Source organism: Drosophila eugracilis, unplaced genomic scaffold (genome assembly GCF_018153835.1).
Source record: "Drosophila eugracilis isolate 14026-0451.02 unplaced genomic scaffold, ASM1815383v1 contig_2147, whole genome shotgun sequence".
Taxonomy (NCBI): domain Eukaryota; kingdom Metazoa; phylum Arthropoda; class Insecta; order Diptera; family Drosophilidae; genus Drosophila; species Drosophila eugracilis.
In genome coordinates this window covers 2648282-2662752 of record NW_024573030.1, presented here as the reverse complement: position 1 = coordinate 2662752, position 14471 = coordinate 2648282, and the positions used below count along the sequence as shown (strand labels likewise).

Genomic DNA, 14471 nt, shown 5'->3' with positions numbered 1-14471 from the left:
TGAAATTGAATTTTTATTTAAAGTTCGCTCAGTACTTTCAGAACATTTTTGAGCTTACCCAGCTAAGCCAACAAATGAGTTTACTTTGTACTTTTCTGAAAAACCCAGTTTACTCCTTTCAATTTCCCTTTCTCCAAGTTCTTCGAACATTTTTACTTTGCCCTTGCCAAAGATTTTAGTCCTTCTTATATGAAGGGCAGTGTTCACTTTTGGTTTTGTGCATATTTAATTATTGCCTTTTTTCTTAGACGCTTTAATTGTATTTGCCTAGCATTTTGACCAAAGTGCACACAAACACACACACACACACACACACACATACATATACATAGAGAAACAGGGGTTAAGGACACGCCCCTGCCATTTCGAATTTAAATTGCATGGAATTTGCAAACTGAAATTAAAATAGTTAATGATTTTTTGGTCAGGCGACTTAAGTGGCGACTCAATTGGCAAAAGGGGGTTGGGTTTCTCCTCAGAGAGGGGGGGTGGGGGTCAGGGCAGACCTGAGTAATTGAAAAAGCATCGTCTGTGGAAAAGTGGGCAGAAAATTACTGGTGGTTGAGGGATGGCTAAAACTGGAGGCAAAAGACAAATAGAGAGCGCAACTGTAGTGCAAACTTTTGCGGCGACAAACTGACACAGAGGGCAACCCTGTGTTGCCTTGCCCCTCCACACGATTTCCTCATCTCCCTCTAAATTTCGCCTTACATGTAAATGTTGTAAAAGTTTTTACGATTTGCCAAACTATAAAAGTGGGAAGGGCCTTTTAAGCGGGAAGTACTAGGGAAGGGGGGGCGCAAAAAAAAAATGAGTAAGAAGTAGGTGGGGAAGGGGTTTACAGTAGCTTAGTTGGCAGCTCCATTTGGATACTTGCAATATAATAAACTAAGTAATTACATATGTGTGTGCGTGTGGGCGTGGCTCAAAGAACTATTTGAATTCGACCATAAAACGAGGCGAATGCAAAAAGTGCGCCCAGATTACCTTGACATGTGAAAAACCACCCACAATCATGACCCTCTGTTTGGCCATCCATCCATCCGCGTTCAAGTTCCCCAGTTGCCTTTCACTTTTTATGACAATTTCACTTTCACCGGAAAAGGCAAGACAGAGAGAGAGAGTGAGCATTGAAGGAGAAGGGCCTTGCGTGTGTGACCATTTCATATAGGCATTTGTAATTAGGCCTGCAAGACCCAACCCCACAAAACGACACCATCCATCCAAACCATCTTCCCTTGTTTTTATACGCCCTTTACAGCCCAACGCTGAATGACACTAAAACGTCAAAGAAGCTACATCCATAAACTTCCATAATCGTAAATATAGATTTGTGCAGACACGTAGGTAACTAAAGTCCAATGTCACGCCCATTTTGGCTATAGTTTGCACTTTACTTCAGTTTATACTACACTTTTAGGTCTTTGACTTGACTAACAAACTATAGGAAACCCGCTAGAACTTTTAAATGTAAAAATATATTTGATTTTTGAAAGTCAATCAAGTTAATTCCAAAATGAAAGAAAAAACTTTCCTATACTTATATTTAGCTAATCAAATGACAACAATAAGGATAGAAGAGGTCCTGAGGATAATATATGTCTATCTGGGCATATAATTCTCATTTACCAGGAAGATGAAAATTCAAGATGGGGCCACAACTCGGGCATATTTTGCTCTAATGACACTTTGAACAGCTGTTAGATTTCCTTTTGCTCTTTTTGCCTTGCCTTGCGAGAACGAAGCAACGAATCCACGCACATATTTGAAGACATAAATAAATGTCAGAAAATGCAGATTACTTATTAACCCCTGTGGCGTGCCACAAGAAAAAATAAAAAAAAAAACGAAGAACGAAGAACGCGTTTTGCCTTCGCCTTAGCCGCGATATTATTCATTAATACAAAACCCGGGGTAAGGAGAAATCCACCCAATCCACCGAACAACCAACAACCACCACCACCCCCTGGTGGCCCCCACGCGGCGCTTTTGCCACCTTTTTTTTTTTTTTTGGGCACCGATGGATGGAGAAAATTATTAGCTCTTTGGTAATATTTTCTTGCATAAATTTTTGAATAATTTTTACCACTCCTTCCTCCTTTTGGTATCTTCTCGTGTGCCTTCTGCTCTCTCTCTCTCTTGTTTTGGGTAACGCTTTATTTTCAATTTATCCCTCATTGTTCTCTCTAGCAGGTTTTTCCTTTTTCACCTTCTCGAGAGTGGCATAAAAATTGAATCCTAATCCATGAATATAGATGATTATTATATGCCCCACGCTACAGTAGAGAAACCAGCGGGATGGCAACCATTAGAATATGCCGCTTCTTCTTCCCCATCGTTTTCTTCTGGTGTTTTGGTAATTTTCCCTTTGTTTTGCATTTTGCATCCAGTCCAAGTCCATCCATCCGAATCCCAAATCTCGTATCGCCGACGAAAAACAAGAAAACCCATCTCCATTTTTATTTTGGTGGACCAACAGCGAAATGAAACGCCGCCAAAGTTGTCGTAAAATTTTGTTATGACTTTTTTTTTCTTATTGCCATTGGAAAATGTTGCTCTAGGGGAGGTGATCCTGAATCCCTAAGTTACTTCCTGCTGGTATTTAAAGTTGTAAAAATTGTTGATGTCTGTCTGGTATTGGGTGCCTAGAAAATTTCACTTTTTGCTTTGGTTTTTTCAGTGGGGATATCTATTTTTATACTCCCTAGTTATGAAAGTAAATTATATTATATTAGTAAAGGAAATAAATTTAAGAACTTAAAACTCAAGAAGACTGCATTAAACTTTTGCCAATTTATTCATAAAGGTTTTTCGCGGCTAAACATAAATAAATGCATAAATAAATTATCAGAAAATTAAGAATTTTTGCAATTAAAACTACAAAACTAAATTACAAATGCATTGCGCCAAAAGGGGGGAGCTGACAGAGGTTAGCTTAACGAGCAAATAATAATGACCGCGGCATTTGTAATAACAATAATGAAAAGCCATTTGGCCATTTGGCCATTTTCTACCGGGCTAAAACTGTGAACTCTCTCTCGGCCTGGCCAACCAAAACAATAATAACAACAACAACAACAAAAACGAACGGCCATAACAATTAATTAACAAATAAAATGTCAATTAATTTTACAAACACTGCTGCGCAAAATACACAGGGGGAAAAAATGCATATATGTGGGCATAAATATATACAAATATATATATATATATATAACAATAAAATTTACAGCGAATGCGAATCGCAATTGCACACATTACGCATACGCTGCAAAAATAAACAAACAGCCCACAGTTTTCCGCGCTCCATTTTCCTCCTCCTACCCCATACGTAAAACCCGTGCTAGCCTTTGCCAACCAACGGAAATTTTCTCATTTATTTATGATTTCAATTTCAATATTAAAGGTGTGTGTGGTGTGGTATGTGTGTGTGTGTGTTATGCGTGGGCGTGGAAATTTAAACAAGTTGACTGGCGGTGAAAGCATTTTTTGGTATTTTAAATATTTAATTGAATGATAAATAAATTTAAGCCTTTTCCCATACACACGAAAAAAAAAACCAACAATTGATGCACACAATCAACGCCAGAGGGGCGGGCGGGGGGCTATAATATTGTAAATTACGAGAAATGGATTCTGGAGAAAGAAATAGGGACAAACGAAAAATTGCACTCCTGCGTGCTTGTGTTTATATGAACCACCCAATGATTGTGGTCAAGGCAAATAAATATTTATACTGGGCAAGATGGGGTTAAAAAGCATCTGAGAATGTAATTAATAAAAAGGTTAAAAAATATAAATAATAGATTTTTGTTGGACTAACAAATAAATCTCTCCATACTTAATTTATTTAGCATTTTTTCTTAAGAAAAAATATATTTTTACAGGGTATCTTGATAGTGTAGACCACTTTCATCCATTTTATGACCGCACACATACTCAGCTATTCGAACGTTGGTCGCCATTTCGCTTGCCGCAGACGAAAAACGCAATTTAATTATTACATTTGGACTTTTTGGCCTGGACCCCCCTCAGCTTCTACAGCAGTTCCAACCAACCAATTCCACTTTTCTACCCAATTCCTTTTACTGACTGTCCAAATATTTATTTACTTATTTATTTAAACATTTATTTATCGTATTTACTTGCGTTTCATTTGCCATTCATTCCCCAGTGGGGATTGGTTGTGTCATTTTCCTGAGGACGACTTGGTGGGCATTGTTCGCTTTCGTTTTTGCAATCATTGAAACCAAATATTCCATTCGGACGAAATTTACATTTCAACTTCATCTGCATCTTCATTTACTGTGCATGTGTATTCTGCATATTTTCTTTTATTACTTTTATTATATCTCTCGCATCCCTCTTACCGCCACGCCCATTTTCACCGCACAACTAATAAAACTTTATCTTTTTTAATATCGACTGGCGGGTGCTTTGTGGGTGGTTGGATTGTAGGTGGTGTAATATTTTACAGTCTCGAAAAGTCTGCAAAATTTTTACTTTTACTCATTGTACAAGCCAACTAGCTAAAGTTCGGAAAATATGCAAAATAGATGACAGGGCAATGAAATATAGAGAGAGGGGAAGCGGAAAAATTGAGGAGGGAGGATGGATTAGGGGGAATTCGAAAGCTGAGGGAAATTCCTCATCAGCCAGTTGGATATTGACTGGGGAATAATACCAAATTTCCAGCGGGAAAACTTCAATGCAGAGTAAAACAAATTGTTGTAGACTAAATATGTTCCTATTTGATGATTTTTGTAGAACGAACAGTCATTCATAATATATAGATATAGACTATATAAACCGAACATTCTGTGATTCATCTTTCAAAGAATGGAGTAGACTTAAAAATCCAAAAAAATATGACATTTTCCTTGCCAAAGTGCAGACGCATTAGTCCCCCAACAGAGCGCTGTATCATTGCCATAATATTAACTCCATTTATACGCACAGAACCTTTCTGCAATGTGCTTAAAACTATTCAATTAGTTATATATTTTACTCTATACATATGGTATTACGTGGTCTACGTAATGCTGTCCCTCCTCATTTTATAGGTGAGCTTTAGTTTTTGAAGAAATATTCACATCTTATTGATAAAATCATTTGCCTTAGAAAAACATCATTCTCCTTATTTATTTTATTTTCAAACAATTTTTACGAGTTTTGCTCTTACTCGTTTCAGCGTTGGCGACAAGAATTCTTGTTCGCAGTCAATCAAGCTGACCATCATCAAGTTCGTATTCTATAAGTTTTCGAATTACAAAGTATACTTTTTCCAAACACACAATCCTTGATAACCCCGTCAGAAAATATTTAATACTAAAAAAACCCAACCATGATATTTCGCTTGAAAAAGTGCTGCTGTATAATTTCTTTAAGAAATGGCTGCATGATCAGTGCTCTTATATTATTATTTTTTCAACTACTGGCCGTACCTATAAGAAACACGAAACCTTGCTGCAATAACTTTGAAAGTATTTTACTAATAATATGTAGGATTGTTGATATAATCCATTGCATTGGATGCCTAATGCTGTTCGCAGCCTCTTATCTTGTGAGTTTTAAGTCCTTTGAAGTTAATTTGTTTTGATTTGGCTAAATTATTTTGACCTCCTTAGAAACTATCCCTTTTGGTACTTATTTTTCTTGTCACAAATTGTTTACGCGCATTGCTGTTTCCTGCTTTTTTGGTAGCCGAAATTTTAATTTGGAATGTAGATATCTTTGATCTAAGTTTTTCAATCTGTGGTCTTCGTAAGTCACTTCGTATCACTTATTTAACATTTTTAATATTCCTGAATAGTTTTGAGCATTTATTTTTGGATAGTGGCCTACGCCTATTATTACAAATGCCAGGAGGAAGTCAGTGCTGATGAAATTCCCGAATCCATTCTGCGTAAAAAAGGATCATCATTGGTTTAGTAAAATTTGTAGCCAACAAACTAACATACTTTGTTAAGTTAGTGATATGAAAAAAAAAATTAAGTAACAAATATAGCTCAAAATCAATGGAAATTTTGCCATTATATGTTACACATATATATATATATATATTTTATATATATTTCATTGAATTCGAGTTAAAAAAAAAATGTCTTAACTAAAGAATTTTCTAGAGGTCATATCCGGTAGCCTTGTGATTGTGGTTTGGAGTCGAAAATCGATTTACCCGGTGGAAGCAGCCGTGGTTGAAGGCGGTGGACCGCAACGGCCACCAGGTGGAGGACCCGATGGCCGAGGTCCAGGAGGTGGAGTGCCACTTGGTGGAGGACCACAGCCAGGTCCCTGGGGATAGGCCATCTAAATGGATAAGAATTTAAAATTAGTTGTAAATTAATTACAAAATATATTTAAAAAGAGTTATGAGAGAGGCTCACCGCAAATGTACTGCAAAGCAGCACCAGCAGCAGACCAATAAAATAGTTCAGGTTCAGATGCATCTCTTCGAATGTCCAGATGTTAACTGTTGACTATTTGAGTTTTGCTAGCCACTTTTATAGCGAACCGATACAATAGACCGAGCGTGTCAAATTGTTATTACGAAACACTCCGATCCTCTCGCAATTAATATAAAATTAAGTTTTTAGCAATGGTGTGAAATTGAGGGAATTTGTTGTTTTTCATATTCAACAGACTGACAATTATAGTTGGCCTAGAAAAACAATCCGATTATTTATATTAAATCATTATAGATCAATTTCTGAATGGCTAACGAGATTTGCGTATATTAGTAAATAATTCTCGTAACACAATGATGTTCATTAAATGATTATAATTACCCTGACAGCTGGTACGTGTCGTATGAGTTATACTCATTTGGCTACCTCGCCTCCTTAGATGTTTTGTGTAAGACAACGCGGCGTATGCGTAATTTTCGCATGGCTGGCTAAAAAGTTTTCTTGCCGCGAGCGAAAAGTCGAAACCCTGTCTGGAATTTCACACCTTATTGCCTCCGCATCTGAAGCAAAGGTCCTAAAACAATTAGCGATTGTTTCACCTCCCGGCACTGGGAGATATTCAACACCAGAAATTGTGTTGCCAACTTGGCAATATTCTAGCGTTTATTTTGTTTGATAAATTATTTATTTTTAGCTTGTAAGGTTTAGAAAAGATTACAAGTACTTTTTTATGATTAAATCCATAACATTTTTAAGATTTTACCATGAAATTTTACACATTAGAGAAAGGCACAACCAAGTTAGAATAATAATAATAATAACCAATTTTATTTTCATTAGCCGACATCGTCATTTGCTAAAAAAAAACCCTAAACCGATTCCTTTGGAGACTTAATTGGTGCCGTGTCTGTTCAATGGTTTTAGGTGTATCTTGGCTAAGTTTATCCATAGAGGCAGGCGTTCAGGTGGTTCATGCCTCACGTGGCTTGGCCAAACCAAAAAGGGTGCCGACTGCATTTTGGCTCGGATTGCATATTCATGTACGAGCACAGTAACCAGCACGTTGGTGGCCTGCCATGTTCATGTTCCGTCTGAGGCTTAAGCTCAGTTAGCCGGGTTTGCCTGTTAGCTTGTTGGCTTCTTGGTTGGCCGTAAAACTAAAATAATAGCCGCATAACATTTTATCTACCGCAGTAATAAATATTCAGTTAATTATAGTAACCAGTGAGAAGCGGTGAGCGAAGTGGAGAGAGAGCGCAGTATTCTATGAAAATGTTTACAGTAATAAAACACCAAAAACTTACTAGAACTATCTAATACAAACAAAAAAAAAGAAAAAACAAAAAAGAGCTACAATGTGAAACTAGTGAACCATTGGTTAAGTGGCAGCAACATTGTTTTATTCCACTAGTTGGTTTAGATGAACTTGATCTCCATTCCTTGAATTTTGGCTCACGTGCGAGTTAAGTTTAACGATGCAACCACAATCACGAGCACTATTATTAGGCCAATAATTATATAGAAACAAATGCACATCGCTTTGATCCGTCAATAAGCTTCAGGTATCAGGTCAACAGATTGATAATGTGGCTTTTGGGATATGTACTGTATGTTACTTTTGACTTTTGACTTAAAAAACAGAACAGCCTTACATATTTTTTATTTTTTGACAAGGGTGCCGAACGAAGGCTATTGAATCAATTTCCTGCTATATCTTTTAGATTAAAACTAGTTTATTTTAATCTTATCATTATATATTATCATATATTATCTTCAACCCAATTCCTTCTCTGACAAGTATTTTCCTTTGCATTTCCATCATATTTAAATGGCCATTGTGGCCCTTTTTCCTTACGTCTTGTAGTCAAAGACAAGGCAGTTTATCTTTAGTTTGGAGTTTGGGAACACGTTTTCGAGGATGTCACCGCAAAATGGGCCACCATCCCACTGAACGATCGCCAACCCAAGTCGGCAACAACAACAAGAACCATAAGATGAGAGCAAAGGACTCCTCTCGTTTTCTTGTCGACCCTTTTTCGCCGTGGCATAACCGTTAAAATTTGTATTTTGCGGCACTTGCAAGTGGAGAAATGGGGCAGCCACCCAACATCATACCACCACCCTACTAACAATGGTATTGTTGTTGCCCGGACTGTACTTGGTGGTTATAATAATTAAAATGAGCAAAATAATTTCAGATGAAAGCATCGATGAAAGGCTAAAATGCTCAATAAATGGGCATACCCCCCAACCACCAACCAATTTCCATCCTCATTTACTTCGTTGACAAAACAGTAACTCAGCGCTTGTTTTAGGCGTCAACCAACAACCAACATCCATGACCCACCCCATTCAATACCCCCTTTGGGGGCAATTAAAATATATACACAAAAAAGCAAAGGCAAGAAAAAGTTGCCAAAAGTTTTCCCATCGATGACTTGCTGGCAGGAAGACAAAAGGGGTTTAAGGCTAGGGGGTACTGGTGGTGCTGCCATGTGATATCGATGGTGTGGATGTGGAGTTGAAGGCGGCGTAGCTGCCACCACAGTTGGCAATGCGTAAAAGTGTTAACCAAAAGCAGTTAAAATTACAAAAGGTTGAGTTCCATGGCAATGGCAACCAGGGCACCGAAAAATAAAGAGGGGGGCTAATAAAATTGGCCAGAGAAGGGGCTGGGGGATGTGGATGGGCGGTTCTACAAAAACATAGAATCGGTGTGAGTTTTGGATGGCGTACAATGTCGTTGGCTCTTTGAAAAATTAACACCTAATATCCGCAAAATCGCATCAAAGTATTGTTCAAGTTGCCTTTGTTAAGAAAACTTTGCAATTTCTTAAAAGTGTCGCTCAACCATGGCACCCACTTTTTTGGCAGCCCTCCCCATACCCTACCACTTTTACATTTTGACCCCGCAGCTGTTTCTAGTTGTAGGCGTTATTAGCAACACTTAAGAAGCCGGCAATTGGGAATTGTTAGATTGGGGGTTTTCATTTTTCCATCACAAGCTCTCTTCTCCCCCTTCTTCGAAATTTGAGACAAAGGAGCGAAAAATGTTTGGGGATTGGAGAGGAGGAGGGTTTGTTGGTTGGGTTTGGGTGGCAAGTAATGTTGCCATATTTCAGCCTTTGTTTTGTTTTCGTTTGCTGCTGCTGTTGTCGTGTAAATTGACACCACAGCAATGAGTTAATAAGGCGATCTGGTGAAAAAGTGTGCGCCTCGGAAAATTAATGTTCCTCCCAAGGATGATCTCCGTAGCTGGCTTCTTTTTACAATCCTTTCAAGCGAATCACATTTTTTTTTTATTTTCAATTAATTATTTATTAAACTTAACGTGTTCTTTTATTACCTTCTTAAAGGTAATTTGCACATGGCCACATATGAGTTACCAAAGTGGGTTTTAGTGTATGACACAAAGGGAATACCCTGTTATATTAGAAGAATTCTACATTAAAGGCAACATACTCGTATAATAGCCATCTTCATAGCTTTACATGATTAATAATAGCTCTTATATTTCGTACCTATCCCTTGGGCCCTAAATACCCCGCTCAATTGATAAATCTACATTTTTCAAAGGCAATCTGGACCGAGCGTAATGAATGAAACCTGTTTGACTGCAATACCTTGTATGCCCATGGATACTTTATTATCTATAAAAGTGTTTATGCATCTGAGTGTGTGTGTGTGTGTGTGTGTGTGTGTGTGTGTGTGTGTGTGTGTGTGTGTGTGTGTGTGTGTGTGTGTTTGTCTGTGGGTTCTATATACTCGTATATCACACATGGAAATGTAAAAGGCTGCTTATATGTGTGAGTGTGTGTGTGTGTGTTTTTTAAACATATTTATACCCTTTAATCTTAGAGTAAAAGGGTATATCGTATTCGTTGAAAAGTATGTGGTACAGGTTAAAGGAAGCCTTTGAAGTAAATATATTTTTGATGAGAATCAATAACCGAGACGATTAAATCTTGTCCGTCCGCCTGTCCATCCGTCCAATCTGAAGATTATTTCACAATAAGCTCTAAGGCGGCGCTGCCTCAATCTCTGCTGGCAATGATTTAAAAAATCTAAAATTAAACAATACAGTAACGGGTATCCTATAGTCCCGACACTCAACTATAGAGCGATACCTTCTTGTTTTAATTATTTTCATTTCGTGTCTTTTAATTAGCATGCCTAATAAAACACATGCCCAAAAAAGCGAACCAATGGTTGGGTATGGAGGGGTTGCAGGCTGCTAAAGCATAAAATGATATTGTCAGTCAGTCAACCCAGTCAGCCAGTCAGTTAGTCATTCAGGCATTCAGATGTATGCAAATAACATCCCTAACATACGTGGCAAGAGAAAAACTTGGAAGGCCTTTGAATCGCTTACTACATCCTGCCTAAAAATCCCCAAATATAAATAATTAAAAAGAAAATGTTGCTGGCAAATCAAGCGAGCATAATTACGAGGCTGCAGTATCCCAAAAAAAAAAGAAGAAAAAAAAACAAACCAGTACATTTTCCACCCTCTGGTTATGAGTGGAAAACTCTTTTGCGGTTTCTGGTTTTTTGTTTGTTTCCAAATGCATAATGTTGATTATGGCAATAATTTTATGAATTTATGTAAACATTCCACGCCGGAGCAGCAGACTGATGGCACAGGCAAGGTGGGCATTACGATAAGAACCTGTCCTCTCAGTTCTCGTGGCCCACTTAAAACACCACCTTCTTAACCCTTTCGATGGGCTGGAGTTCGGGTTCTTTTAACCACCAGGCTCAAGACGCTTGAGGATTCACTAGTCACTGGATGCATATTTATTTTACGCATATTTTCCACATTTTAGACTCCAAGTAGGGACTAGGTTTTAGGATATTATTTCTATAAAATCTAGTAAACCATTATTTTCCAAGAGCAAACCATATATTTTTTGTATTTAAAATATTTTTAGATTTTATGATTCTCATTTACCAGTCATCCCTTACGATTTTGCTTTAAATTAATTTCGGTTTGTATAGCGAATTTTCTTTTATGGTTTTTCCCCTCATATTTATCCCCTTCCCCTTTTGGACTCATTTAATTTACCGTTCAATTCCACATTCGTTTCGGTATTGAATTTTTAATCACGCACACGCCTGACCCCAAAGCTCACTGGCAGGACAATCGCACGAATGAGCTGAACTCAAAAAAGGACCAAAGGCTCCCCATTCAATATGCAAGCCAAGCGGCTGAGACTCGGAAACTATGCACCAAACTACCAAATATACAGTCATAAACTTGCACTTAAAACAAAATTAATGAATTTAAATTTTAAAAATTGAAATACAACAAATATATATTATTGTAACTTTTATTCGTGATAAGTTTCTGTGATTGGTTAATGCTTTGTCTGAATGTCCTTCGACGTCTGAATATCGCATCTTAATGGGTTAGATTAAATATTAGATATGAATTAAATATATATATGTATATTTTCAGTGCAGAGTCATTCTCAGGACAGGTCAACTCGATTTGGTCAGCGCCCTTTTAGGTCCCCATTCCCCTGTTAATTTTTGAGGGCCTCCATGTCCAATGCTTTAAGTGTAGCTCATTAAATAATATCCTTTTTGGCGACGAACTAGAGTGAGTGTTTGTGTGTGTGTGTGTGTGTATGCTAGTGTATGCAAGTGTGAGTGAGTGTCCTGGGTGAGGCTGTTACTTTTTTATTTCCTTGCTTGGTTGGTTGGTTGGTCAGTAGTGGGTGGTTTTAGGGTGGTTAGGGTTGGTAGGTGGTTGGTGAGTTGGTGGTTTGGGTATGCCCAGGCGACTGTCTATGCTCCGCTTATCAAAATGTTGCCGCGCTGCCTGTCGAATGGGCTTGGGTTCCTTGTTTTTGGGTCTGGGTCGACTTTTGGGATACAACCAGAAAGTGGGAGGCTGGAGGAAGTCGATGCGTTTGCCCTCTGAACTGGGACCCTGTTGGTCAGCAAATAGCCAGACCGGTTGCCACCTATATAACCAACCCTTTTCTCTCTTATCCTCCCTATATAATGCCATCTGTCTCTTTCTCTCATAGTCTTTCTCTTGCTCTTACTGGTTCGTCAGGCATGGGACAAATTTTTGAAAACGCTTTTAAATATTAAAATCCATGACGATTTCCAACGAACATTTTCGCCATATTATTTTGTAGTTGGGCAGCCCAGGACGATATTTGGGTTTGCCCTGTCGTTGGAGCGAATGGGGTGGTGGGCTGGTGGCAGTCCCGAGCAGGGACTTTTTTTGGGTGGCTTTTGACTGCCCGTTGCGCATATTGAATTTATTTAATTAAGGGTTCCATGCAGAACACACACACACCACACTCACATCCTCTACATGCTCTCTCTTACCCTTCTCTTTTTGTGGCAGAAAACATCTCCAGCTCAATGACTTCATTTTTGTTTTTTTGTTTTTTTTTTTTTTTTTTTGGTAAAGTATGCTTCTTCTTCTTCTTTTTCCTCGTTCCTCTCTCAGCGAATATTGTGTATTTCATAATAATTTGCACCAGCGAACAGTCACATGGCATTTATAACCATTTGTGTGCGGGGTACTCTAAAAGTTTCATTCATTATTTTTTGATGTTTAAAGTTGGTTCTTGAAATATTTTCAAATTTCAATTTATATTTAAATAATTATAAATTATTTATAAATTTTACTTCTGGATTGCTAGCATGGGTTAAGTAGGTTCTGCGAGAAAACGTGTTCAAATTTGTCGACTGTGTTGCTTTTGTCTGCTGGGAAATGAGTTCTTTCATTTCAAAGATACCAAAATATTAGGCTGTCAAAAAAGTCTTGCGGTATAAAATTGGTTACAATAATGCGATTCAAGTCAAATATGCGCCATTTTGTTCGATGACGCGTTCCCAACGAGATGCCAACTTCATAATGCCCCTCTCATATAATCTCGCTTCCCTTCTGGCAAAAAACTCGGAGCGTGGCGCATCTTCGACCACCTCCACACCAGAACGAAGACGTTGATACCATCGTTGTGCGGTGGAAATGGAAACTGTATCGGGTCCATAAACTGCACAAATTTTATTGGCGGCTTGAGATGCATTTTTGCCTTTATCGTAGTAGTACTGTAAAATATGCCGTATTTTCCCTTTATTTATCTCCATGATTGCGACGCTTTAACTCACGAACGACTTACAAGAAATGACAATCAATCAAACACGTGTTAGCGCGTGAAATGAGCTTTCCAAAAAGGTATAGTATGACCTGATGCGACGAATAAAACAAGAACTACGCGCTTTCAGCGCCAACTATCAAATATACCGCAAGACTTTTTTGACAAGCTAATATTTCAAAACTGAACTCGAATCTCTTATTTTTCCAGTTTTTTGTTTAGTGGTTCCTCGAAGGGTATCTCTTTAGGCTGTCAAGGGATATTTTAAGCCCTCTTTAAAGTGTCACAATTTCGTCTTTCGTCTTCTCCAACTTGCTTATTTTAATTTGTTCTAATAACTATGAAATTAAATAAAAGTATTCGGTTGATCCCACAGCCTCAAGGAGTTTGGTTTCACAGTCACTATGTGAACTTTATCATTAATTTACTTTTATTAATTTACTTTTGGCTATTGTAAGTCTAGTTTGATTTTAAAGTAGTATTTTTGTTTTAAAGCCTAATTGGCTTTCCTTTAAATTCAACTATAGTAAGGGCATAGCGTGTCAATAAACGATACTTGTTGTATGGTATAAGGCATGCCACCCACACAAGTGGGTGAATGTTCGTGGTAGTGGGTGAGAATGGCCGTTGGACGTTGGCCGGAAGGCCACGCACTTTCGATGCGATTCGCAGCAAATGTCACAAAGTTTGTTTTGACAAATGATGACGACATAATTTGGTGTGCTGCGTCCTTTTCGAACACTTTCTCTTATCCCAACATATGCACGGCCATGCTTGTCCAGACAATCGTATTAAATAGTCCAAAGTCCATAACCTAACCATATAGTTAAAATAGTTAAACTGCTTAAATTACTTTTCTCTATCAACTGCAGACTTATTTAACTATTTTGGAATTTTTCTTAAGCTAGACATAAATACATTTGCATTCAAGCTTTCCCATAAT

General features: G+C 37.9%; 2 protein-coding genes across 2 annotated transcripts; one reads left to right on the top strand and one right to left on the bottom strand.

Annotated features, from left to right (window-relative positions):
* The first annotated feature begins 4489 nt into the window (after positions 1–4489).
* Positions 4490–5934, top strand: LOC108104952. Its single transcript, XM_017211318.2, has 3 exons — positions 4490–5563; positions 5628–5763; positions 5813–5934. The coding sequence occupies exons 1-3, from the start codon at positions 5345–5347 to the stop codon at positions 5929–5931; spliced, it is 474 nt and encodes a 157-aa protein (XP_017066807.1). The 5' UTR covers positions 4490–5344; the 3' UTR covers positions 5932–5934.
* Positions 5935–6052: 118 nt separating this feature from the next.
* LOC108104960 (basic proline-rich protein) lies at positions 6053–6484 on the bottom strand. Its single transcript, XM_017211326.2, has 2 exons — positions 6387–6484; positions 6053–6309 (listed from the first exon to the last, which is right to left on the bottom strand). The coding sequence occupies exons 1-2, from the start codon at positions 6447–6449 to the stop codon at positions 6175–6177; spliced, it is 198 nt and encodes a 65-aa protein (XP_017066815.1). The 5' UTR covers positions 6450–6484; the 3' UTR covers positions 6053–6174.
* Between the last annotated feature and the right edge of the window lie 7987 nt (positions 6485–14471).

What these genes read in the sequence shown, in the direction of transcription:
- LOC108104952 (XM_017211318.2), top strand. Translation starts at nt 5,345, where the DNA reads ATGATATTTCGCTTGAAAAAGTGCTGCTGTATAATTTCTTTAAGAAAT. An exon ending in TGTTCGCAGCCTCTTATCTT is followed by an intron (nt 5,564 to 5,627) that starts GTGAGTTTTAAG and finishes TGACCTCCTTAG; the next exon opens with AAACTATCCCTTTTGGTACT. An exon ending in TTTTTCAATCTGTGGTCTTC is followed by an intron (nt 5,764 to 5,812) that starts GTAAGTCACTTC and finishes ATTCCTGAATAG; the next exon opens with TTTTGAGCATTTATTTTTGG.
- LOC108104960 (XM_017211326.2), bottom strand. Translation starts at nt 6,449, where the DNA reads ATGCATCTGAACCTGAACTATTTTATTGGTCTGCTGCTGGTGCTGCTT. An exon ending in TGCTTTGCAGTACATTTGCG is followed by an intron (nt 6,310 to 6,386) that starts GTGAGCCTCTCT and finishes TTATCCATTTAG; the next exon opens with ATGGCCTATCCCCAGGGACC.